The 27,051-nt window shown below is 39.4% G+C and overlaps 2 protein-coding genes across 9 annotated transcripts in view; one reads left to right on the top strand and one right to left on the bottom strand.

Moving 5' to 3' along the window:
* The first annotated feature begins 5,924 nt into the window (after window positions 1-5,924).
* LOC111252287 (uncharacterized) lies at window positions 5,925-15,727 on the top strand. 4 transcript variants are annotated; one of them, XM_022809878.2, is made up of 5 exons: window positions 5,925-6,080; window positions 6,606-6,776; window positions 8,433-8,630; window positions 9,589-9,784; window positions 14,211-15,727. In XM_022809878.2, the coding sequence occupies exons 2-5, from the start codon at window positions 6,609-6,611 to the stop codon at window positions 14,477-14,479; spliced, it is 831 nt and encodes a 276-aa protein (XP_022665613.1). In that variant the 5' UTR covers window positions 5,925-6,080; window positions 6,606-6,608; the 3' UTR covers window positions 14,480-15,727. The 4 variants fall into 4 exon arrangements, with proteins under 4 accessions (XP_022665613.1, XP_022665612.1, XP_022665609.1 ...); XM_022809877.2 differs by lacking the exon at window positions 5,925-6,080 and adding an exon at window positions 6,081-6,220; XM_022809874.2 differs by lacking the exon at window positions 5,925-6,080 and adding an exon at window positions 6,091-6,236.
* LOC111252285 (tropomodulin-like) overlaps window positions 12,557-27,051 on the bottom strand; it is a 26,973-nt gene continuing 12,478 nt past the window's right edge. Inside the window, exons 3-13 of one of the 5 annotated variants that reach the window (XR_002674151.2) lie at window positions 21,598-21,671; window positions 21,227-21,376; window positions 20,742-20,844; window positions 20,201-20,293; window positions 16,015-16,084; window positions 15,466-15,584; window positions 15,012-15,254; window positions 13,977-14,060; window positions 13,598-13,721; window positions 13,072-13,201; window positions 12,557-12,834 (exon numbers count right to left, since the gene is read on the bottom strand). Coding sequence is in view for 4 of the 5 variants with exons in the window: in XM_022809872.2 (XP_022665607.1) it covers window positions 13,173-13,201; window positions 13,598-13,721; window positions 13,977-14,060; window positions 15,012-15,254; window positions 15,466-15,584; window positions 16,015-16,084; window positions 20,201-20,293; window positions 20,742-20,844; window positions 21,227-21,376; window positions 21,598-21,671; window positions 25,503-25,523 (1,110 nt within the window). In the remaining variant the exon portion in view is untranslated. Of the gene's footprint in view, window positions 13,202-13,597; window positions 13,722-13,976; window positions 14,061-14,581; window positions 14,719-15,011; window positions 15,255-15,465; window positions 15,585-16,014; window positions 16,085-20,200; window positions 20,294-20,741; window positions 20,845-21,226; window positions 21,377-21,597; window positions 21,672-25,502; window positions 25,669-27,051 lie in introns of those variants that run through there. The other 4 variants (XM_022809872.2, XM_022809873.2, XM_022809871.2 and 1 more) reach the window with 4 other exon arrangements.

Raw genomic sequence — 27,051 nt, 5'->3', positions numbered from 1 at the left:
TATATATATATTGATAATCAAAATTAAAGAAACCTTCGTTCTTGTTCGCTCTGAACCCACCGCAAAAACTCCATACCATACAGCTGCTTGTTTCGAGCTCGCCCTGATCTGTTCCAGATAAAATACTTTGGTTACTATTTGCTGTTTCTAGAAACCTTTGATTGACAGCTTCAAGCCGCTTTTGATATCTTAACTTGCCTTGTCTTTAGTTTCCTAAGCTTTATGCTGTACTCTCTACGTAAGGATACAAAGTGTGACAACGCCGCCGCGATATGGTATTGCCAAATGCATTTATATAACAGGCAACATTTATAACATAGGACCCATCCATAGATGATGTAGACCAGACCTGTCGCATTGTATTTTTTTACTTGACGCTAACAACTAGCCTTTGAGAATATTAAGATAACAGAATTTAACACTACAGTTATCTCATATTAGCAGTAGATGAGTACAGATCTTATTGCGTGTTACTTCTGTATGTCCAAGCTCCATGGGCACATTCACACGTCCGTTCATTAAAATCAACAGATGGACTTTTGTTGGGTGACAGAAAAGCAAAAATGACCAGCACGCTTCTCTGCAACAGCTTTGCCCCTTTCAAAGGTACATTCTTAAAGGCAAAGTCAAATCAAGTTACAATTCAATAAACCAATCTGGGATAGTAAGTAATACTTCGGGCTTGAATGAGAAAACCCCACAACGGCCCACTATGAAGACTAAGTAGCGTTGTAAACTTCATATACTATATATCAACGGTTCACGAGTACGAAGCACTGCTATAGAATTGATTCGACGCGTAGTGTATTATATCGTCACCACTGTAGAAAGTTGTCGACCTATATTATATTCTTAATCATATCGAATCTGTAGCAAAATAAGGAAGCGTTGCTCCGATAGCTCGGAGCTATAGAAAAAACACTCCAACTGCTAGAAATCTAAGTGAGCAGTATTAACAGATTGTCTTGTCCAACTTGCAAAAGACCACGCAAAATTATGCCATGTTTAAAATAAGGTAGATCGCGCTACAAGTCTATTAAACGTAGCACACAGTTGGTGTTAATATCGGGGTGCAGAAGAGAATTGATAAGGCTTTTCCTTGGGAACCCCTAAACATGCCCTTTGTACGTGTAATAAGCTTCAACAAGCAAGCCGTAACTTTACGTATATAATCTCAAAGCGCTTGTGAAGTCATCCACTATACTGAATTCTATTCCTTTAGATATTTTTAATATGCACGCCTTCCACATGGAATAGCGGTACGAAACTCGTTGCTCAAGTAACATCTAAACAGAGCGGAATTTCGGCTATATCGTTCGCCTTTGTGTCCAGAAATGGAAACATGTCGGCCACGTTTTATGTCTCTTACGGAACAAATATGCCCATTAGCATAAGTGCGTCCGCTGGAAGCCCGGGAAGCAGCAAAATCGTCCAGATAAACCATAAAGGTTGTCCGAAGACTGCTGAGTATGGCTAACCACTAGGGTTCATGCAGGCTTTAGCGTAATCAAGTTGGCTTCAGAAAATTGCATCCACATCGACTATTCTAGCAAGCACTAGAAGTAGCTGCTCAACAGCACTTTATCGCTACCCACGGTAAGAATGTCGCAATCGAGAACGTACCCGGATTGGCAACTTATCACTAGAGAGAACTACCACATTAGAGAGCTTCGTGCCATAGTCGACTTGTAATTCGCTGAAACCGTCGAGCTATCACGAAATATCATTCAGCAGGATAGCTGTTCATTTTCAAAAACAACCGCCTTATTGCAAACAGCTCCTTTCAAACAGCTCCTTCCCCAATCCCCCTCACCGCCGGGAATAAGAGCTAAAGCTCGTCTTTGACCCGTTATTCTCACGGCAGAATCTTAATACGGTTCTTGTTAAAGGTGCAGAATCGTTCGCTTAGGTATACAACAGACACAGTTACATTCAACTTCGTTGTTTTACGAACTGTGCTGCGTATATATTAACCTTTGTGTTCTCTATAAACAAGTACACGTTTGCAAAAAATAATTAAAAATTTACTGCAATCCAATTGTTTTTCGTACGTACATTTTTATATCATATATTGTAGCATTTTTGGTAAGTAATTGTATTTATCCCTTCGAAAATAAACGATTTATTGTTTCACACAATGTATAATCTTTGCTCGATGGCAGTTGCTTTCCTTTACGACAATATGATTCCATATGTTCACGCCATACTCTGATTGATCATTCACAGAGCAATCATCGATATTTCCATGACTCTAGTTAAATGTGTTCCTTGCACTGTCGTAAGCCAACTGTTACATCAAGTGATAAGGATGTGTTTAGGCGCGCCTAAACCTGCGTATTTTTGTTTGAATACACTAACATTTTCTTAAATTGTACCTTTCTGTACGACTGTGATAGAACGGATACGTACAGCCACTTCTAGGTCTCTCGCTTCGGCTCAACCCTCATTAAGCCCATAGCCATATCTAGACGACTGGACTGATGGGCTGATGCCACACTGAAAATTTGATACTTTAACACAGAAGACACGTCGTTATTGCGGCGCGTTCGCTCTAAAAGGACGCATTTTAACCATTGAGAACCTTTAGCTTACTGCGATAATTTTAACTCGATTATTAGTTAAAAAAAAAAAAAAAAAAAAAAAAACATTGTGAAAAGAGTGTTGGAAAATATCAACTTCGGCTTAAATAACACAAGTGTTATATATTGTCTGTGTGATATCATTGTTAATTGTCTTTTGGTTTAATGATCCCTAAATGCATTCAGCGTATACAGTCGAAGCGGAATTCGTCAATCTGAGGAAACAGATGTCTGTCGTGAACTTGCGAATTCGTAAAAAGCCAGTTCTGTCCGATAAATATTCCTTTGAGTGTGTCCCTGGGAATCTCCGAAGAGTTGCGTAGTTGTTTACTGGAAAATTCGTGATTATCCTACGAAATGTACAAAATGGCTTCACAGTGTGGAATCCCAAACGATGACAGCATGGGAAATAATATAAATAAGGATGTCAGTTCCTTGATTACACATATGAGACATCTCGATATGATCTCTGAGCAGCGACGCATGCGAGCTATTGGTGCGGGCTTAAAAAAAGTTCTCGCTGGTATGGACTTGGAGCTGGCTGACATTCGATCGAATATCCAGGCTCACAATGGGCGGGAGAGTCTTCAGCGTGCTGCCGTCCTACAAATTATCCACGAGAATCGCAGCATGTCTCGATGGTTACTTTTTAATTATGGAGACTCGCAGCTGAATCAGCTGTTCGAGAATTTCCACTCGAAGCTGGCTGAGCAAGCCGTTCTAGCTGCGTTTCTTTTTTCTAAAGAACACAAGAGTAAGGTGGACAATGTCGCAGTTCCACTTTGCCCCGCTGAACCAACGAATGGAAGCACGTCCGATCCCATTCACGATTGCCATAGCCGACCTAAATCAGCGTTCAAAAGCAGTGATGGAATATTTACAGGTGTCGAAGTCGTGAATGAAAATAGTGTTGATTGCGGAAAGGAAGAAAATTCTAAGTACGATCGAGCCGATGATCGAAAATGTGCTTCCAACGACGGTGGCATTTGCGACTTTGAAGAAGATCACTATGGACACGACGGGTGTGCAGGAAGCTGCGACGGGATCGACGACTATGAAGGTTGTAAGTACAGAGGTTCTGAGTTTGAAGACTCTGAGGAATACGGGGGAGACGAAAGATCCGAAAAAAACATTTCGAATCAAGAAGAATGGACCTGCACTGGACCGAACGGGCAAGTCGCAGAAGGCGAAGCCACTGATCACGAGGTAACGGAAGAATTCGATAATGATGACGGGGACGCTCGTGTGCTAGAAAATTTCCTAGTTATCGATAAACTTGCCTCTGCCTTTGAAGGGGAAAATCTCATTAGGGCCTGCGGTGTCAAGCAACGGCATAGCGACGAGGGAGGAGACAGTGATGAATGGGAATGCGTTGACAAGAGGAAGTCGCAAGCAAACCCACAGGTTTCCACACCCAGTTTTTCCATCACTAGCGCTGTTGATTCAAATAACAGCAAGCAAAATGCTACGGCTAGGGTATCACCGGATTTTCCATCTCTGACAAGCTTGAAAAGTACTGTCGTCGGCGACGAGGTAATTTCACAAGAGACTGGTCAAACGACCGCTGAATTTGGCCGTCATAGTCAGAATTACCAGGAGCGTTGCCGGGACGTAGATAATGTTCCAATGTTAGCTTCCTTCGTGCTCATTGCTATGTTTTTCCTGTCGATGGCAGTCATCTCGTTCGCCGCTAGCAGTGCTGGGTCTATTTTAGTAGAAAATTTGATTGAGGGATACCAACCGTTCAGTATTCGTCAGATAAAAAGGTACTTAAGTTGAGAACAGAAGACGAACAGCCAATGCAGATATTTGATGACGCTTCGAAAACGAAAAGCGCACTAATTTATTTAAGTTACTCAGATATAAAAAGCATATTGTACAACTCATTAACTGTGTATATATACAGCGAATCAGTTAAAGTAGCGCCCTAAGAGGATATTGTTATTAGTTGAACTTTAGCACTGTACCAACACTTAAAGTTAAGATGGAAAAGTAATGTGATGGTAAAGTAATGTTTTGTATGCCTGTATTCCCATTTAAGCTTGTATTAAGCCAATAAAGCATCCGCGAATCTTAGAACCGTTTTCAGAATATTAAATTGATGCAGCGTAAGAGAATTATCATTTCCAAGTTAGTATATTTTTTATGATTTTACACACTCGGCAGCATTTACGTAGCATGATTGTTATCGGGATGCTGTCCTAGTACGATCTGTTAAATGAACGTGCTGAGCTAATCAGCCCGTAAACTTGTATGCTCAAAAAGTAGAAACTTAAAGTTACTAGGTAGTAGAGAATGGATATTTAATCTAGCAGTCGGTAGTAGAACGGTAGGTGATGTCCAACTATGGCGACGGCGAGCGTTTCAGCCATTCGTCACTAGATTAATTCTGGGCACTCATTATTGAGTGCATTTTTTGCAGATCATGTGAGTTGTCGAGACTTTTCGGGACGTAAGTATTTACACAAACGTCTGCTATATACTTGAATCTCGTTTTAAGTGGTCTGATCTTAACCTCTTCCGGACGTCAAGTTTAATAACGGCTCGTATAGGGCCCTGCGTTTCCACGAGCCTGCGTGCTCTATCTTGTACAATTAGATAATTTTAACTTGTTATGAGCTTATTATTAATATATTTACCTTACAAATATAATTCAATCAGTTCTTTAGGTCCGTAGTTGAAAGCCAGAATATGCCACTATGGTGTACATGCTCTGGTATAAACTAAATTTGTGTATTGTTGTACTCCATCGAATGAAATGCTGCTAACAGTCAGGAAAACTCAAGGGTATTTCCGAAGCAAAGTATGTTAATTGAAAACACAAACACCTCTGTTAGGTCTCTCCGTCTCTGTGATACTCGTCTAGCAAGCTCTTACGGAGCTTACGAAGCTAGCACCTCCAGTAAATCTTCTGCTTATTATGAATCTTCAGTGTTTTCCAATAGGCAAGGACGTACCCTAGTATTATCAGTTGTCCCTTCTAGTAATGCCTACCTAATTACTTGGAACTCTAAATACGCAAACAATGCAGTAAGTATTAGATATCGTGCGAACGTATTTTGCTTCTCGCGTTTGCCGTGCGGAATTTTCTAATTAATGCCTTAAAAGAAGCGTTCATTTGAAAACGGTTCAAAACGTAAATAACACAGATGCTTGTTATTGTAAATAACATTGATCGTCAATCTCCGTGTAGTTTGTTGGTTACTAATACCTACTGCCCTATTAGGCCTTTGCTTGCATATCGCAATTGATTACATTGAAGGTCGTTATTATATATTAGTACAAGAGGCGGTATCTTCACTTAATCGTTATGTGAATATATAATAATGCCCTTTTGTAAGTGCTTTGAATTCCCGCTTATTTTACAATAGCAGCTGATCAATGGCGCCACGCCTTGTGCTCTCCTTATGAGCATGATAATTGACTGCTGAGGACGACGATGTTGTACCTTTCACAGCCCTAGGTCTGCGGGCATAAAATGCACGCCCATGTACCATTTGAGTGAGTCAATGGGCGACGAGGGCGAAATATCCCTCGTTGAGTTATTCGCTGGGAAGGATAATTCTAGTCTGCGTTTGTGAAATCGTCATAATAGTGAAATGTCGTAGTGAACGCTGTAAATTGGAACACATGACAAAATGGTGGACGTTTCTCAGAGTGAAGTTTTGTCACTAATAGAAAAATACAATAGGGCGGTTATAAATAGCCAAACATATCATTTTTGAGCCGTGCAAAGTTAAAAATACTAGGCATACTTTCTTTTGCATTTAACTCCTTACTACTGTGGTATTCTGTAGAATGTGGATGTCACTCCATGTAGGTCATGCCATTCTGGCACATCCATCTGGAAACGGCCTACTTCACGGTTATCGTTGGAAGTGTGCCTTTAACCGTAGAAAAACAAAGTTTCTCACAACAAATTCAATGTGAAATTTGTTTCTCATGATGTTCAATTAGAATCAAAATGCGTTACATTATTGATTAAGGGAGTTCAGATTCGATATCAATCTTTTCGACAATTTGCAGGATATGTACGCACAAAACGCTGTGTTGATACTGCAAAATTTCCTGCACTACATTGCCGTGACCCCGTTTCATGCGCTTTGGCTACTTTGTACCGTCATATTAAAGCTATTAGCTAACTTCGTGGGCTCGATAACGATCAATAACGTGGTGGTTGCCATGGGAGAAGTAACAGTAAGTGAACTATAGGATCTGCGCTCAAAGTTGAGAACCAATATTATGTATTTCTTAGTAAAATTTCACTAGTGGGTAGTATTGGACCGTGCACTCTACCGGCCGAAAGCTGTTTCTACTAGACTTTCAGATTTGTCACCGTACAAGAGCTAGTTTTGCACACTTTGTGCGATGGAATACACGTTTCCCCCCGAACCCTCCGAAGCTTCGCTCTTTAGGGTTCAAGTGTCATACAGCTAAGTACAACTTGTAAAAGGCCAACTGTCTCACCGGAATTTGCCTCCGACTAGAGGGCAATGCATTCGTCCGAAAACGCTGTCTTTCATGAAGTGTAATTGTTTCTAATTAATGAGTTCTTAAATTACGGTGTACGGTAGTAGTCTTTCAAGAATATACAAGGTCGCTTGCTTGAAAGTTTTTCACTCAGTAACAAAATATTTTGCACAGGCCAAAGTGAAAGTGACACAGTTTTACCTTTTTTGGTTGGTATTCTCCGAAGCATGTCCCTTTTAAGGCATCGATACTTGTGCGTGTGTGTCCTTATGGTTATGTCCTTATGTTATAGCTTCATAGCTCGAAACGTGGTTTCATTTGACTTTTATCTTAGATGACTTACGAACACCGACACCGAAGTGTAGGAGTCACAAGTTCCATCAAGCAAAAATCTGTATAACTCCTAACTCACCATCAATTATATATATGTTTAGTGAAAAAAATTAGGTGAGAATTCCAGTTAATTTCCAATTTGCGTTCCAGTGATCGCACAGTAGCGCACGGGAAAAATAAAAGAACAGCGAAAGCAGTTCCTAGCAAGTTTCTAGAAAATAAAAAGTTGACACAACTGTTTTTCTACGATGTGTAGAATTTTGATTTTTTTAATACGTTGACCAGATCGAAGGCATCTCGACCATGAGTAAAGTATTGTGGACACTTGTTTACGTGGCTGCATGGGTAATTTAAAGAAATCATGGTTTTTTTTTAATTATGTTTACCGCCCACAACTCAGCACCGTTTACCTGTAACGATGCATATGTTTTGTTTGGAAACCAGCTGAATTGAGTCGACATAATCTAACATCGTGATGGAACGTACAGGATCCTCCCAGAGATTGCAACAGTAATGCCGGTAGATAGTAGAACTCGAAAAGAATGTTTATTGACTTAATGATTGTTTTCCATTTGGCTATCCGCAAACAATCGAATCCTGCTTTTACTTCTGTTTGACCCTACTCCCAAACTTGTCCATTTCGGTGCCTTCCAAAACGGTCAGTCTTTTAAGCATTCGCTTAACAATATTCTATGTAGACTGCTAGTAAATACTATTCAGCTTGAAGAGGGTGCAGAGTTTGAGGATCAGTGATATAAATTGAAAATTTCCCGTCTGATATCCACTGCTACGTATGAAGCCTGTATGAAAGCGAATATGGTGACCGTAGGCAAAGTTAATGGTCATATGAAGTACAACATGGCCACTAATCATGCGTACAAATCTGAAGTAAACGTTTGTGCAGTACCGTTTCAGGAGGACATAGAATTGAAATGATGAGTGTCCTTTGCAGAGAGTTGATTGCATGTAAATTAACGTTCACTATTGGAATCATAGAGAAGTTTCGTCAGGCAAAAACTTAAGTCGTGTTTTTGTTTGTTCTATTTTTAGATGCTCTTGTGGAATACGCTGACATTTGTGGTCAACATTTTCTATTATGTCTTTGCGCTAGTTTTCACTCTTTTATACTTCACCTTCACATGCATCCTCTGGCTAAATGCAGCTGTTCGTCAGAAACATCGTGGAAATATCTGGGAAGCTTCCAATATATTTGAATCACTTGTCGTAATTCTTCTAGCGGCTGGGGTGGTGAGTATGCTTATGTGTGTGCATATGTATGTATATATGCTTGTGCGAATATATATATATATACATATATTAGATGCAAACATAGAAATATACACATTTTTTTTGACTGCCAACAACAGAGACAAATTTGAACGTGGAGTATCAGACAGCATTACCTGAACGACGCGGCACTGGTTCACTTCTGGAGTGTGATAGTGTCTGTGTATATAGGCACCAATATGAAACATGTAAATAAACGTAATTGATTGTCCTCCAAAATAGCCTTTCTATGAAACTAAGTTGTGGGCGCCTTAGTTGCCGTATTCTGACCCCTATGACGCTTCCTCGTGGAACTCAACACAACAGAGACGATCTGTCATGAAGTGATACACCGAGTATTCGAACTCGAACTTTTGTAACATACAACATTTTGTGGTATTGAAAATCAATGTCTAACATTATATGAACACCTTATTATGCTACAATCAATTTTCTGCAAATGTTAGTCACTTGACAGCAGAGGACTGTGTACCTTTATCAATAGTAGTGTCTTTGCTTATAATAGGTACGAATCAATCATTCTGTACTAGTGAATTATATAATTATTTACTGAACATTGATTGCAATATAGAACATGGTGTCCTATGTATGTAACCTTCTGTATGATCCTATGTATGTACCCTTGTAACGAAAGTTACAAGGGTACATACACAGGACCGACACTAACCAAAGTCATAGACTTGGTACTACGTTGTATTTATAAGCCACTCTTGATATATACTTGATAAGGTCTTTTTACTTTTTACGGTTTTTACAGTTTCATCTTAACAAAATATCCACCGCCTATAAAAGTAGAAAGTCTCTTCTGGCCTCAAGTTAAAAGCCTTTTGTCTGTTAGATAAACACGTTGCAAAAGGAGTTTGGATATTAATTCGTGTTCTACTTTCGTCTTGTCGCACAATCCTTCTCGACGAAATAGGCTTGGACTATAAGCTTTGTGATGAGGCTGTTGAAGAAAGCATTTTCTTCCCTCATGAACAGAGGGGTATCTCATTCTAATCAACCTGCCCAACTTACTGAACCCGCTTTACCGCCATATCAAGGCCCCGCTCAACGAAGTCAGCCTATTCAGCAAAAGCCGGTCGTGCCAGCTTCCAAGAGCGTACCTCAGCGAGGTAGGAAACGTTTGTAGTTTACGCTTTTTATCATATCATATCGTAGACTAGATATATTATATCATACAGTACAAGGATACGACTGAATGACGTTCGGGGTAAAGCATCGTCAGCCCACGGATGTGTCTGGCAATTTTTTTTGCATTAATCCTGCCGAAGATTGATGTACACGCCACAGGATACGGCGTTCTGCCATTAACTACTGAGTCCCAGTCAACTGCATACATAGGCTGCAATGCGTCTACGCTTTATATCTATAGTACAAGGGCCCACGCTTAGGATTTGGTCCCCAACCGAGACCAAGAGATTTTCATTTATTCTTGATGCTCACCTCATGGCAGAGTCGCGTGTGACTAGCGAGATTATTATATGGTTCATCACAAACTTTACCTAAATTTATGCTTAGTAGGCGGCATACGGCATCGCTATTGGGCGCTGTAGCTGTAAATACTGAGAGGCGTAGGCGTGGGCAATGAAAAGGCTCATTTTGTGAACGATAGGATCATCGTTACTGATTATTACCAAAGATAGGATCATCTTTGGTAATAATCAGTACAGAGGCCGCAGTTAAACTGCCGAAACTTAACATACAGATAGTTGCAAAGCCGCTCTAATCCTGTGCCTTTACTGCCGGCAACAAGACAAATGCTGGCACAAAGTTAGCTAAACTTTATTAGCAAAATAATGCAAAACTTAAATGGCGCATCAAACTATGGACAAAGGATAAGTCGCAAAGTATTCATTCAGGCCATTTCCAGCCAACGAACGGTTTGGCCGAATCCCCAAGAGGCTCGAGGCAGCCTAAAAATAGATGAAATCTATTTTTAAACATCCTATTTTTAGCACAGCAGCCAGTTACACTTGTCAAAACTTTGTTGTAACTTTAAAGTCCGACCTAACCGACGACGTATGCAGACCTATTGTCATCAATAACTTCGTGTCAACAACTGTCACATGAGCGGTGCATATCTAATTGGAATCAGCATATACAAGTCAAAGGCAGTATAATCGTGGCACTACAAGCTGGCCGCTTTGCCGTCGTATATACAGCATCAAATAAATGAGGCCTTTCTCAGAGGTTTTTGCTGTAACTGAATGTTCCTTGCCATCTCCGCTTTTACGATTCGCTGTAGCGCTCAGTAACTAGATGGTCTACATTCGAAGGAGACCTCCATGAGTGTCGTCTGTCTTGACTCGAAACGATCCCATCCCGTGTTTCATTTCCGTGTGGACATTTTGTGCAACGCGTACCCATCGAAGCTTGGTAGCAATTACTGCCATCGGCCGTTTTCCCACGGCCATGAAATCCGTGATAGATTGACTGTAGAATGCTGTTCGTGGGGTCCTAGCAATCTCCGAATGAACGACGCCTCGTGAATTGGAACGCACCTGTTTCGTCGAAGTGGGCCCAAATCAACTTAGCGATGAGAAATGGTGCTGAAAAACTGAGTGATGCAATGCAACGCCGTACAATATGAAAGAGGCTCTAGCGTAGACAGGAGGTTCGCCGTCAATGGAAGCTTTAGCTGTGGATGTGAACGGATTGTTGCTATATAGTAGCACTAATACGTCATGTAGGAATACCCACACACAGATGCGTACCGAATACGTTGTGGCAAAATAGCAAAGCTCGACTGAGTGAACGAAAGCGTTAGCCGTTGTTGAAATGAAACAAATTACATATGGGACATACACATATGGGACGTACGCTGCAGGCAATCTTATGTATTTAGGTTATGTCGAATATAACCTAAATACGTCGAAGGACGTACGTCGCAGGCAATCGTATATTCTACATAACCTAAATACGTCGAAGGACGTACGTTATTGACGAGACACAAGTGATATGACAAACGATACGTCCTAAGCTAAGTGAACAAATCTCGTTTGTCGATATCATTAATGACGACTGATTGATAGGAACGTTTGCCAGGGTTAAAGTAAAGGCCATTTTCGGAGTATGGTAAATGTTGTTTATTTGATAGGATGATAGAAAATCACTTCCGTTTACGAATAGCGCTACCTACCTATTTTCTTGTACGATACTTATTGTAACGTGTACGTCAATAAAGTCTATCATGATAAAATATTACTTAGTGTTATTTCAAGCTGCGCCGCATAGTCAGTTAATTAACATTTTATAGTAATAAGATTTTTTTCTTGTTATAGATATATTTTCCATAGCACGTCTCCATGTTACTGCTTTCAGAAAAAGCCTGTTTTAGACGCGATGAAAAATATAGCAGAAGGTAGATAAGTGAGCAGCGGGAACGTTCCCGTTATTGTGGAATTATACTTTCGACAAATGGATATTTTTTTACTAATGAGTCAAGTATGCATATTCCTAGGTTAGGAAAATGCAGATTTGTAGTCTAATAAAAAGAAGTTTCGTTCGAGTGTATCTTGTGTTACAGTAACCGACTGGCTTGGAGGAGCAACTAGAAATACGGATATCATGATTTGTGCCTGTCTAAGGCTCACGAAGAAACGCCTATTGCAGGCTCAATACTTTTTTTTTTCTTTCGAGTTTTCAGTATACGAGTATCAATTTGGGCGAAACATGCTATGCTAAGAATAGATTCAAAAAAAAAGGTTGAAAATCAATGATTGCTATTCATTATATCCTTTGCATCACCCAAGTTGATATTCAATTACCAGTTGGCCATTGTTGGAATTTGCTTGAACAGAAATTTCAAATAATTTGCCCTAGATCGGCACCTGCTGTTTCGGTGACATCTAACATATGATTCCCTGAGAAGAAAAAGGGGCAGCTAGGAATGGAAAACATTTTTATTTTCATTAGCGACGGATTTCACCGGACACCGATTCAGATAACGTACTGTCAATTAGATAAAATATACCAGTTTGCTATCAGACGACACGATAGCTACAAGCGCTTTAGCCAACGTTGTCATGTTTACCACGTGACAGCTACATCGATCAAAAACGGATTGTCTCATTCAACACCGCTCGCTTCACGTCCTTATGTATTCCCTTTTCATACAGCCAGACGTTTTCGGGATTACTTCTCGCTTTGTTATTTCTTTTTCCTTATTTAATTTCATTATTGAAGTCATCATATTATAGTTGTTATTCGCATAACAGCAACAGCGGAAAAAAAAATCTGTTAGAATTATTACGATCATGTATATTACAATGTTTCTAACGCCTTGCGCCGAGAACAGCCCACCACTCTCTGCTGTTCTGTTTCAATAAATAGCCAAAACCAGAATAAATAAGGGACCTGTATACGATTGCTAGTTAAAGATATCGTTGATTTCACTCACATCCCCATGGTTTGTAACCCAGTGTGCTTCGCAGATCTCCGCTTCGTAGGCCCACTCTATTACACATGCGTCGTATACTAGAGACTTAATACCTTTGGGTCTCAATCTTTTCCTACCCGTAATTTCCGAACTGCAAGGCAAAAGAAAAACCAAGTTTCCGAATGAACAGCGCGCCAGGAGTATAGACGTTTTATACAGTCTTAATCTTTAGCAGCTATGTCTTTCGAAAAATGTGTGCATTTGCTACCTTCAGTATCCTCTAAATGATGTTCTATCAGAAATGTTGTCACTTTCTTCTCGTTAGACTGAGTTCTGAATGAAGAAGGCAAGGAAAGATCGTTACGAATAGTCTCGTAAGCTTTTTGTTTTTCCTTTACGATGCCTTCGAACAGACTATGTGTAGTAATCTAATAATCAATGAGGAAAGCCGATGATCAGATAACGTAACTTCTATCCGTGACCTGACCTTAATTTCGGAGTAAAATAACTTCTACTAAAGTTACACAGTGGACACCAGCTATGGTACCTTTATCGAGGTTACGCTCCAAGTGAACGGCAACTCGTGTTCGTGCGTCAGCGAAATTAAGATGTAGGCCCACCGAAAGTATAGTCCTGTTTTGCTCTACTAACCGCGCAATCTCCATTTCCACCTGTAGATAAGAATCGAAACTTTTTTTTTGTTTTTTCAATTTAATCAAACGTGAATTGTGGTAGGATCTGTCAAGTCTGACAAAGAGCATCAAAGGGGCGCGAAAAATGTGTTCAGGTCGTTCTCACATGTTCGCTATCTATATATACTATAAGCGTATAGCACAAATATTATCTATACATAAAACTGTGGCGTACACTTGCAGTGTCCTTGTTTTTGTGAACAATACAATGCATGAATATAGTGCTGATAATACCTTACTGCCGAGAATGGACGGTCGCTGATTAGCCGCACGAAACTCCGTAACGGTTTGGGTAACGTTGATTGCTTCGAAGATGTGCTGTAACCCGTAGATGGAGATGTCAGAATGTTGGCGTCATGTATCCAGAATCGCATTACCATTTGTTGAATGACTAGGCCTTAGTGTATGTTAAACCTAGGCAATTCTATACTGCTCCTTTTTCTGAGTCGATTAATTTGCCTGTTGCAGGAACTTTTTCGATGGACAAATTTGAGGGTGCTCGTGCTACGCTTAGGCGTGGCATTAGACCACCGGACAAGCGTGCCGAATATAGCTCTCCAAGCCGGTCGCAAGCAAACGAACCCAATCGCCTACAGGGGTCTCCGCAAGGCGGAAAAATTCAACTGAAATCTGTACCTAGTAAGAGTACAAAACGTATAAGGAAGACTTCGAAACGAGCTCCACCACGGAGGATTAAGCGTCAAGTAAGCCATTCAGTGGAACACGACGAAAGCTGAATAACTTCGCTTGTTCCACTTTTTTATTCTTTTCAAAAGCAGATGAAATCTTTCGGCTCCCCATAGTGCGTACGGTGGTGAGGGCTGCATATAAACACGTACGGGACATAACAACTTTAACGAAAATCTTCGCGCATGATATAGCAGTGGCTTAATGCTGATATTAGCAGACTGCCGTTACACAACGTCTTATGAAGCTTCCCAGTATAGTCGCCGCCGCCGCCGCCGCCGCATTGAGTCTACAAGTATATTAAAAGTATTGATTAACATTAGCTGGCCACGAAGGTAAGAGATATCGGCTAATTTGAGGCCCACAAAAATGTCAAAAACGCAGGTCACCTTCTGCAATCATTGGTGACTTTTTCGGATTAGTGCCCCTATCGAGTTCCTTCGCAAGCATAGTTACAATCAAAATGCGGTTAAATACAGTCAAATTGCTAACGAAGTTCGTTGTATTTGAGTCATAAGTCAGTGCTTTTCTATATGGTGTACATACCGCGTGCGCATGTATGCATGTGTGCATTTGCCTTACCTTGAGCATGTTGCCTGAGAGGTAGTTAGACTCAACGTTAAGAATACGTAGATGTTTGTTAGATCGAAGAGCCTCGAGCAAGTGTTCGGCCGCTGAGTCCGTTAGCCGCGTATTGGCTAAAGACAACGCTGTAAGGTTTGTGTTGCGCCGAAGACCGTCAAAGAGCATTCGAAAAGCGTCGCGCTTTACTGTTGAAATGTTGTTCCAGTTCAGCTCGACCATATCGTCATCGTCATTATACACCTAAATCAGTGTAGTTTGCGTGAAGGACACACATCACTTTGTTTAAACATTAATCAATTAAAGAGACATTTGAACAGGAACAGGTCTTTCGCCTCGTAAATCCTGGTCGGAAGCACATGCAAGGATGTTAGTAACATCAGCGATTCTGCCCGCTCTCTACTTCACCAGCGAACGAGAATATTCAATTTATCTATATTCTTTTTCCTCGAACCTTTTGCGCGGTTTTTTCGGGATTCGTGGGGTTGTCGGGTAGCGGCGGAAGGGGTCGGGGCATGTGAGCTTTCACCAAAGTTTCAAACGTTGCCCACGTGCTGTGTAGGCCCAAGATAGCTGCAATGGCACAGTATTAAAGGACAATATATTCATCGCCATACATACAGCGGCACCCTATTTATACTGTACTGTACCAAATAACTGAACCGAAAAATAATGGCACAAGTGTTTTCTAAATAATAAAATAGGGCTGAATACTAGCTAGGAACTGTGTTTTCTTTATATTTCGTATGCCGCTGAAGCTAGAGTGCAAATATTGATACTAGTAGCATTCTGGGCGATGCCCTCACGTGACTAGTCTGGAACTCAAAAGCTACTTGTCTGTATTAATCAAGTAAGTCCTAAAAGAGGTCGACTGCACGCGTACCATTTTTTTTTTTAACATTACTGGTCGAATAGGTGTACAGCTGCTTTAATCATAGTCGTCATAGATTAAGGTTTTGTACATAAGGGAAAATGTAGCTATTGAAATAAAGGCCAATCAGACCTGCGAGGTCCACGAGGTCAGCTGTCGTCGCGTTGGCCAGCGCTTGTGACTCTTCAATATCTAGCTCGATCTGCAAGTAGTGCAAAGGCCAATGAGCTGATGGTTGATTTCATGCATAATTTAATGAGTGATAAATGAATCGTAGCATTACCAACATAAAATAAAAATAAAATAAAAGCATAATAAATAAAAAAAAAAAGTAAAATGAAAATCTCAACAAAAAAACGGTTTTCATACTTTTCTTGCGCTCATACATTCATTGCGCAATATTTAAACCTGTTAACTTATTCTTCTTAAACTTCAGCCCGGACTCATGTTTAAGTAGCGCGAATACGCTTACATGATCTGTCCGTCATGTAAGTTCATTGTTGCTCGGATAGTTGATTATCGACAAAACAGCATGTTACGACTAACAATCTGTCTTGAGAAAAAATTAAAACAAACTTGAATTTCGCTGTCCTGGAAGGTAAGAATCGTATGTTTCAGATGCCATGTTTGTTTGTTGTGGTCCTGTGTAATGCGTATGGCAACAGGACGCTCCACCAATCGACAACAGTGAATCAAAGGTAATTTTTGAAGAGAAGTTTTTTTACATTGGAATTTATTTTTAAGCACGCAGTCCAGACAGCACCCTTAGTTAGACTTCAGCATTTTATAACTGTCGCTCTGCGTGGGGATCCCAGTCCCCACTCGGAAGGTTACCTCTGAAGTGGACCTTCGCCTGTTGTGCAAAACGATCATGTACAATTGAATGAAACCTATTGTAAAAAAGAAACACGAGAAAGTGCGTGTTATACCTTATGGACGATTGTGTAACTTAAAAGGCAGTGAATGCACCCGATATGATCCGTAATTACGTCCTTTTATTTTCAGTATATATATATATATATATATATATATATATATATATATATATATATACACTTGACACCGTTTTCTGATTATCGCATTGAAAGGAGATCGTTCCGCTTAATCAGCATTCATTATGGTAACAGGCCTTTTTAAGGTCGGAAATGCGAGCGAAGATATGTCGGGCGGTTTAGTTTCGCTTAGCTAATCAAAGTAATAATAGATATATACAAAACTTAAGCCGAAATGGCGATGGTATAAGCATTGAAAGGTTGAGGTATCGAATCGAAGCTCAGATTGGACTGAGTAGAGAGCGGGCTTTGAAAAGTATGGTTACATTGGCTACACTATTGAGGGTCCCTGTAGCATTTGATTTCCTACCAAACGTTGCCAAATATAAAGAAACGTGTTTTTAATCTAAATATATAAATACTGTACTGTCTATCTGTTACTACCATGATTTCGTATAACAGGTAGACAGAGCGCTTAATTCTCTCCTCTTTTGGATATGCAGACACAAGCTCTAAGAGCCAGCAGCGACTTCGCTTTTACTGTCCCTATGCTGCCACGGTTTGAGTTTACAGGCGTCATGTCCATACTTATTATTTGCTATTCATGATAGGTATCCGCCAAGTAACGTACATCAGAATCAGCTAATCAAGCTAAAGCTTGGAGTGTCGCGGACGTATCTCTGTAAAAACGTTGTTCTCCAGAACATCTAGGCACTAAAGTTCTATATCCACTGTGAATGGCCGCCCTCAGAAACGAGTAAGAAGAAATGAAGTGGATAAGAAAGACTTGTCATACTGCCTAAGTTTACCAGTGATGCGACGCACTCTAATTTAAATTAACACCTTAAAGAGCGATGAAGCACCAGGTAATTTCAGCCAGTGCCATCAATCAACCAGTGCTACCTTATAACTCATGTAAGTGAATAGGATTATCTACCACGCTTGAATGATGTAACATATATTTTACAAGAAAGATTCTTCCATACCGATGCAGAAATCTTAAAACAACTACACACGGATGTACACGCGCTAAAAAAATTTTGAAAGCAGGCTATATGCATATAGAGACTTTGCGTCTATACATATACTCTATTTAGCGCATGGAAATGATCAATCCGATTTTTATTCAGTACTGGTATATGTATCAAATGCTTTGGTACGCGGATCAACTGATAGACATACATTCGATAGGTAAGACGTTCCAGCATAACAACAGGGGGGTGCATGTGGCACTGGAATACCTCTATTTAGATATGTATTACTTGTCATAAAAGAACATTTTAAGTTTTTTGTTCCTTCAAACTTCTTGCTCACTGTCCCATGGCAGCGAGAGCCTATATTGTAATTTGCTTGCAATAGGTAAATAAAAACTTGCTGTTCGTTTCGATAATACAATTATATCGATACAATTATATCGAGAAATATACCTGCAGAAGTGCTCTAAGAACTTAAGTGGCAGGCATTTGTTCATTTTTTATTCCTGGTATATGAGGAAAACAACGAACTCGTCATAAGACACAGCAGCGCGTCAGCATTTGAGAAAAGATCAGCTATTGCCTATTTTCCACACCGAAAATCGGTTTGCGTAATTTTTCGTCTTTTTGGCCTTTTGCCGTCTCGAGCCCTTATATCTTTTGCACTTCTGGTTTGCTATTCGGACTCTGTTTTGAATCTCCTGTATGTAGCATATTTATGCAATACTTAAACCGAGTCTTTCTACTAGTATCGGTACGCGTATCGCTAATATTTAAAAAGTTAGTTTCATATCAATTTAAGAATGGCTAATGACTGGGCCAGATCCTAAATCGACGACACAATCACTGTGGATAGTGGTTTGGTTTCATAAACATGATCGTCAGGGATGACAGCTCTGGCACATGAAAAGAGATTCTTTGAGATATCCGCTTTTTTTTTTTGGCACAATCTTAGAGACAACTCGGAGAAGTTTCTTATATAGACGGAGGACCTTCGATATGCGTAATATGCCGAGCTGTCTTAAAGGTAACCCGAAATATGCCTGTTAGGTGGAGTAAAGAACCGGGATCTCGTCCCCAGTAATTGACAGTATTAACGATTGTGTCCATTTGGGCTGAGCTCGAGAGAAAGACTACGATGAAAATTTCACTTTCGTGTTTGGACATTTTAGAAGCCTACTTGAGAACATAATTGCAGACCGATATTACGTTTGAAACGTCTGATATTGCCACAGGAGGTACGTCTGAAACACATGTATATACACTATGTTTACATCTGCAGCAGATCGAGGTGTGTTGAACTGAGCTAATGTGCTATTCACATCACATGTGTGTACATAAGTAAGCCCTGCGCTCCGCCGCAAATTCAAACCTTTATTGGCTCGGCCGTGCGGTTGAGCTAATAGCTATGTGGCTGTTTAGATTTATACCTAAGCCTGAATTCTAAAACGAAAAAAAAATTTTGAAAAATAATGTTTTTGAGTAGAACGGCGAAAAGTTGGTAAATCACGTAGTTATAAACATTTACGGTAAGTAGGTGGCTGCTGTGGGCGAGTACAAGTAACGGGGTGCGGTGAAAATAAGTCATCATCATAAAGCAATTGGTCCTACAAAGTGGCAAGTGGTGAAGGTCACTCGGTCCAGATACTATACAATAATGGAGATCAATATGAAAATATAATTGTGCACGTCTCAGTACTTCGAAATATTCGGTTTAGTCAGAGCCTCGTATCATTCAAGCGTTGATATCTATATTTATCCTCTGTATACAAGTCTTTCGTGATTGGTAATACTTCCGTAAATGTTTACTTGTGTTTATTATTATATAGTTCTCTGACTATTCCCGGTTATTCTTTGACTTATTTTTCAGTTGTTTTCTATTTTCACATTTTTCATATGGTACCAATAGTAATTGCTTCAATAATCGAAGGCCGTTGTTAAGAATGCATGTTGTATTTCTTATGTGAGCGCTTAAGCGACCAAAGCTTGCTATTATGAATTTCCTAAGCATGATGCATGCTAATTTTAAGAAACACGAACTAGTCAAACAATGCGTAATGTTTCATTGAGTTCTGTCGAAAATATAGGCCGGTTAAATTTGACTCCGACTTAAAGATGCAACGAAATCACCCTGTAGAAAATTATACATACCTGTAAGATGCACTGAGATTTCTACCTACTAAGCCCAATATTTCAGAGTTCACACTCCAATTTGATTCTATTTGTGTATTACATCTAATCTAAAAGGGGTGGAATGACGATTTAACGTAACCGCTCAAGTAGGCAGCTATTTTTATTCACCCTTATTTAATCATAACACATCGGCTATTTATCAACTACAGACTAACTCACCGGAACACTGTCATCTGTTGTCTGTTCACTGGCTTTTTTTGTCGGTGGCTCCCAAACTCGACCTCTTTTAACCCCAGGCTGGTACTTCACCACCTGAGATAAGATAACTATTTAATAACTTTTTAATCCAACACTGAAAGAAAAGCATTTTTAATTTTGTCAACTTTTTTGATGCCCTTATGTAAGTGTTATAGATAGATAAACACTAAACTCTTACGGAAATTTTAGTCAAAATAATCGTTTCACTTGTACGTACAGTTACACTATAATCTATAAAGGGAAAACTATTAACACACTAGGCGCAAGGTGTGATCTTCTTCTTCAGACGCCATACAGAAGAACAGAATGACTAGCATTATAGAAAAGTCTTTGTGTGTGTGATCCTAGAAGTGACGAGAAGAATCACATAGAGATAGAATTAATAGTTTCGGTCTGCAGCAGGAAAAAAATGACACAATAATGAAAGAGAAGCGTATGTACTAGGAACTGATTGGACAACACTATATTGCGGCACCATTCTTTCGAGCTATTTGCTGTTCACCTCGGGTACATCCTCCTGTTGAGATGCATAGGTTTCTAAAAACTTCAACAACCTCTGCCGATTTAAAGGGCCTGTTGGTTCTTTATTCGTACGATAGTTACATCTGAAATATAACGTACACACGTTACAATGTTGTCCTGAAACTGGCCTTCAATTATTTCATTGTTAGATGTTCGATCTACCAAGACCGGCGATCTATGTCTATCAGATAAAGCCGTTGCGGTAATAGACAGAAAGTCTGGTTATACTATAGCGTGCCTCTATGTTACACTACTCCGACTTTACCAGGGACATCTAGGAGTATGGTGTAGATTACAACGCAAACTACATATTAAGTTTGTAACTTCATTAAATTTCATTTGCATTGGTTGCGTGGTTTGTAACTCTGGTCTGTTTCTGAAAAACTCTATAATAGCACTGCCACCTATAATACCGCCTTTATTATACAAATTGAGCTTATTGCATAAATTGGATCATTTAATGACCTTTCGGAGGGAGGTATCATTGAGTCGTCAGGATCGACCATCATTGAAAGCTGTTCGATCTCAGTGTCTGTTAGTTTGGAGAGCAGATCATCGATGTCCATGTCCGCATAGCGGCGCATGTCACGCAATATCGACTCTGAAATGGCCATCCTGAAGGGGGAAAGCGGCGCGTATTGTTTGTTAGATCATAGGCAGAGGGTCCAGTACTTGATTCATTAGTAAAAAAATTTGGCTCCTTATTTGAAAGAAAAAAGGTGTAAAAAAAATATATTTTTCGTAAATTAGTTTCATAAAGCAATGTAATTTTACTTCTATCGAAAACAATACTGCAAGCAATTGTACCGAAGGAAGCTTCACATGAAGAGACTTACTTGTCGTTGGTTTTAGCCATGTGGGTATTTATATCCTCGACGAGCTGGCTTCGTCGTCTCTTCATCACCGTGCCCTACACAACAATATGAAGATTGGCTAGTCATGTGGTGCGAATCATGTGACACCGTCCACACGCCCAAACGCATCAGTCATTCATCAGGAAGTCAATAGAAGCGCGAAACGAAGCTCTACTTTTGATGAAGCTTTTTTCACATTAATGCTACTTTAAAGCATCATATATTAGTTGCACCATTGGCAAATTTCGATAAACGCCGCCATTTTAGTACTGCCAAGAAACGCTTTGAATCCAGCTCTCAGAAATTATATTAAGTGTTACAAAGCCAAAACAAGTGAAGTGAAAGTCGCGGAAGCTGTAACAAAAAAGGAAAGCCATACAAACTCCAAACGCGATGCAAAATTGACGAATCTTCTCCGAAGACATATATCCTAACTTCTAGCTATAACACGCATAGAACGATGAAACCCCACCAGTTTGTAGTCGCCTTACTCAACATAATAAGAATAATAGCAGGCAAGTTTAGGATATTTCCATTATATCTCGCGGAAGCTTGAAAAGCGCGCTTGAACACAGCATATAGCCACGTTTGTATTCACTAATACCCATCAAATGAACGTGAAACACAGACGGAGGCAATCAGAGCAAATAATGTGCACCTTATCGGAACAGTGTGTTACATAAATATGAGATTAGATCCTTGCTGAGAGATCACGAAACAAAATGTCAGCCACATAGGCGAAGTGTCTGGACTTTAGTTGGAAGAGGATCAGCAAAACATCCTTACCGGTTGACGAAATACAATATATGATTTTCGTAAATGTAGAACCAGGCTGATTATATCGTGCATTTTACAAGAGGCACTTTCCATTCATACCACCGATATTACTACGTATTTAATTTTATTACTGCATGGAAGGTTTGATCGTAGGCTGCTATGGACCATGTCACTACGCCACTGTCTACTAGCTATACGAAGATAAACCTCAAAATGAGTAAACAGGGAAACACAAGATCTTACAAATACACGAGACGGACTCGCGAGCTTCGCCCCGTGCCTGTTCTTCCGTTAACTTACCTGACCCATTGATACTAAATCCAGTCAAACGTAAACCATAATGTATACCAAGAGCTCCCCTTGCAAATACGAGCCCCACATAATTCGTTACCCTTTTGCAGCTACTTTTTCAACCTGTTTTAGCTTACCCTAACATAAAGAAAAAAATTTTAAAAAAACCGACCTACACCATCCGACTCTCCTAATATTTTACAGTACTAATTGCATTAAGCTTTTGTAGTAAGATTATTTTTCCGGTTCCGTAAGTCCACTAGCAACATCTGTCACGTCCTAGTTATCCTGATTTACGTATTTCGTTCTCTCACTAGAATATTTTAACAGTCCTATTGTTACCCCGCGGTCATTTCATCGTGACCCCATCACCTTAGTGTAGTTCATGGTAATAGTGTAATTATTCAATTACCCTGTTCTGTTGATGGGTTATCCCATTACTTTGTCACGACTAATCCCTTAACTGCTGCGTGTACTGGGCTCCTTGAAGCGACAACTGAGCTTGACTTCCGAATCGTCAATATAAAGGTTTAAATTTCATGGTCTATGACCTATTCGGGTCAAGGTCACAATTTTATTGCTAAATTGAAAAGTTTTCCAATATAAACGTTTTGCAAATTTTCTACCGTTATTGAGTAAATCGTCGCTCAAATCGCGAATCGCAAATTGACATTATGCTCAATCATACGACGTAACTTAAAGAGAAAGTTTAAATTTACATTATTTGATTGGATAGGTATGAACGTCATTCATACAGTAAAGATATGTGAACATAATTTCTACAAATTAACCAAATAAGCATTACGTTGCCTATCAGAGAAAATACTGTTTCCCGAGAGGAAATATTTTTGAAATATTTATACATGAAGGAAATATTTTATTTTTGAAAAAAATAGCTAGTTCATAATTTATTAAGCATAAACTGTTTCGACAAAAATCGACCTTTTACGCCTAAACAGAAAAACATATGGATAGTCGGATATTACCCTGAAAAAAAAAGCCAATGTTACATCCAGTTTGTAGAGCTCAGAGATTACAAATAGCTTTTTGATATAAACTTTTTACACATTATCAGCGGTTATCGAGCATATCTCAAATTAAAATCACTCTTTATAACAAAAGCAAATTCCTCCCAGAAAAACTATTAACTTCATCTGACGCGGGAATTTTTTCGAAAAAATTTTAGCGGCTTACTAAAGATTAATCGAATTACATTACTCTAAGGGGACGATTTAGTTAGGACAGGCAGGCGAACCAGCACACGTGTCATGATCTCCATACCCTGTGGTATTTACACTGTTTTTTCGTGTCGGTTACTCTTACCATTCAGAAAAAGTACTCATTTTATTTAAGAATACAAGTCATACATCAAGATAGTTGAGATATATATCGTTATATTACATTATATATCGTTTTACTGATTAAGTAAATTAACATAACGCCCCCTTATAGGAAAAACAAATGCGCCCTCAGTTAAAAAGGGAATTTCCTCATTTGAAAAAAGTAAATGAAAAATTATTATAATCAGTATTAAGGGAAAAAATCATCGACGTATCGTTAATTGATCTTTTTCTGAAATCCAATATTTCGTAAAGCTTGAAAGACAGTCTTTTACTATAAAATAAAAAGCATCTCTTTTTCTACTCTTTTAATGAAAATGTAGCAAAGCTAGCGCTGTGCATAAGTGGCAAGTTTATAGAAAAAACTTAAAACCGAATCCTTGCTTCAAGACTGAAGTAATCGTCTTAGCCGAACCAACTTGCTTTGGAGTAAAGAACCTAAATACTGAAATTTCAACTCTTTATATAACGCCATGGCCGGACGAATTCGTTTTCTTCAGATTGAAAACTGGCTACTATTGCTGTCGTCATGAACAAACGTTTGTCTTTTGACAATTTCGAAAAAAAAAACTTGTTCCTAATTATTGCTATGCTTTTGCTGCTAAGAGGGTCGTACACCTCCTGTCAAACACCACTAAATCTATCGCTGTCAAATTACTCGTTTCGCAATTAGTATTGATAACTACCGTTGAAAATAGGCTTTTTTTTTGTTTTGACTCGTACTATATACTTACCACCGCCAGGTATCTTTACACTTTATACAAGTACTAAAAAAATTGCAACACTTGGCTGGATGTGACTTCTTATTCTACCTGTGATCTGGTAATATAAGCATTTTTTTTTTGTAAAAATATCGCCCATGAGAACTTATCCATTTGATCTACACCTAATCGCCATATTAATGACACGGGTAATCACCCCTTTGGAAGGACCAACGAGATACTTTTAGCGTTATACAGAGCTATGAGAATAGGGTCAAAAATGTAGAGCATTGGGCAAGCTGTGCCTTAAGTACGGCATACCACACCGACAACTCAAACTGGAAAGACCTTGTTGACTTTAGCAGATGTTATCCTGCAGATCGCATTAGCATAAAGTTAAGGCAAGCCAAGCCAAGCCATATGTAAGCATTTTCCTACTGAGGATTGTTGTTGATCGCATAAACTATAAAGCTGAAGAAATTTATGGGAAACTGTTAGTCCGCGCGCTTTACCGTGGTGATGGAGTATGCGATAGACAGTGTACACGGGTTCAATGGGTCGCTTATGGGCCTTTTCTTCAAAAATAATTTTCAACTCTACATAAGGATTTCCATGTATTTTTACGTGTGTCTTGTAAGCTATGAGAATAAAGCGTCTTCGGGAATAAAACGAACCATTCGATTCGTTCATTATGCAGCCGCCTGGCAAACACAAGAAACAGATTACCTTTAGTTAAGGAAAATTGAGTTAGATGCAGATAATTCAAGCAACGACGTACAAGATCTAAGGTCAGGTTCATGGTTGCGTGGCGGTGGGTCGATCGTTTGAAGGTGAGGAAGATTAACACAAGGACTTTTCGTTGAATATTTTTTGTTCGACGCCAGTCAGTTTACCGTCGGCCGTTTTTGCATCGCTTTCTTACGTTGAGCTTCCTTTAAGGCAGACTTCATTGCATCGTTAGATTACACCAATTGTGACCTGATATTTATATAGTAGCATTTAATACTTCTACCACGGGTGCACTTAATTTTCTGGATAGTTTCTAGCAAACAACGGCCGCGATCGTACAAGGCTGTGACGACAGAAAGACGATCCACAGAGGCTCGATTGAAATCAACGCAAAACGATTAAGTACGTTACAGAGACAACAGTCGAATCATTTTGCTTCACTCCCATAGTCGCACGACTACGGCCGTTTGTATAGGTCAACACCTGCTCTTCATTCTAGTCCGCTGCTACTGCTTACAAAATCAGGAGCATAATCTACTTAGATGGGCTATACACGACAATGTATCGGAGATACATTAAGCAGTTCGACTATATAATTAGCCTGTTACTTAAAGGAAAGCCTGATGTGCCACTTTATACACCAATCCTAATAATATTCTTCGTCAACGTACGTAGTGAAATGTAAACGGATGAGTGTAACTTGTATGGTGGCCCTGACAGAATGCTGCATACCTAGAAATTCGGTTTTATTCTTTGTCCTTTTTGATTGTAAGGTATATTTCAAAAAATCAGCGGCGACTTTAATTATCCTACCAATATTCGATGGAAAAATAATAGATTTTTAAGATGATTGTTATTTTATCGCTGGGACTTATTTGAATCTATGCTGCAGCTACATCATAATAGCGGCGGTGCGGCGTATATGGTGTAACGAACGTTACGTAAATCTATTATTTTGTTTCTTTATCTAATGACATCTCTCTGTTACATATGTCGTCGACGCGAACTGAACTAGTTCTACGTTTTTTTTGTTATATACTTCATAATACTTTATTATACTTTTATTTATATATATATTTGTAGTATCCTGTGTAGTAAGGTTCAAGCAGCATTGTGTTTTATACGTCTGTACTATGCCTATGTAAATAGACCTATTTACGCCTAGGTAGGTTTTATGGTATTTAGTTATATCATCAAATGCAATGTAAAAACCTCATGGTGGTTCCGCAGGTGATTCAAAAAGAAGAAAAGGTATACAATCCGTTTTAGTAGAAAAAGCTATTTAATTATTAAGGGGAAATGAATAATCTGTTATCCAGCAGTAATTTAAGAGTAATCAAATAAGATTCCTCTATCCAGAATAGAAAAGCCATCACAGCTCAGCTGTGAAGTCTTGAGCTATTCCGAAATAGCTTGGTGAGGTTCGTTTCTGGTCATATTGCTACCTGAGTTGAGCGCTGCTGCCTTGAACAGCTTGTCCCTTTCAGCGTCAGGAAAACCGCATGTCTCTCTGAGCCCAGTTTTAAACCTGGTCAATACTAGGTATCCCTAAGTACGCGCTGCACGATGGCGGAAACTAGCGTTTCTGATATGATAGG

This window comes from Varroa destructor, unplaced genomic scaffold (genome assembly GCF_002443255.2).
Source record: "Varroa destructor unplaced genomic scaffold, Vdes_3.0 BEIS01000006.1, whole genome shotgun sequence".
NCBI lineage: Eukaryota > Metazoa > Arthropoda > Arachnida > Mesostigmata > Varroidae > Varroa > Varroa destructor.
Note: the sequence above shows the minus strand (reverse complement) of the source record. Positions and strands in the feature narration are given on the sequence as shown.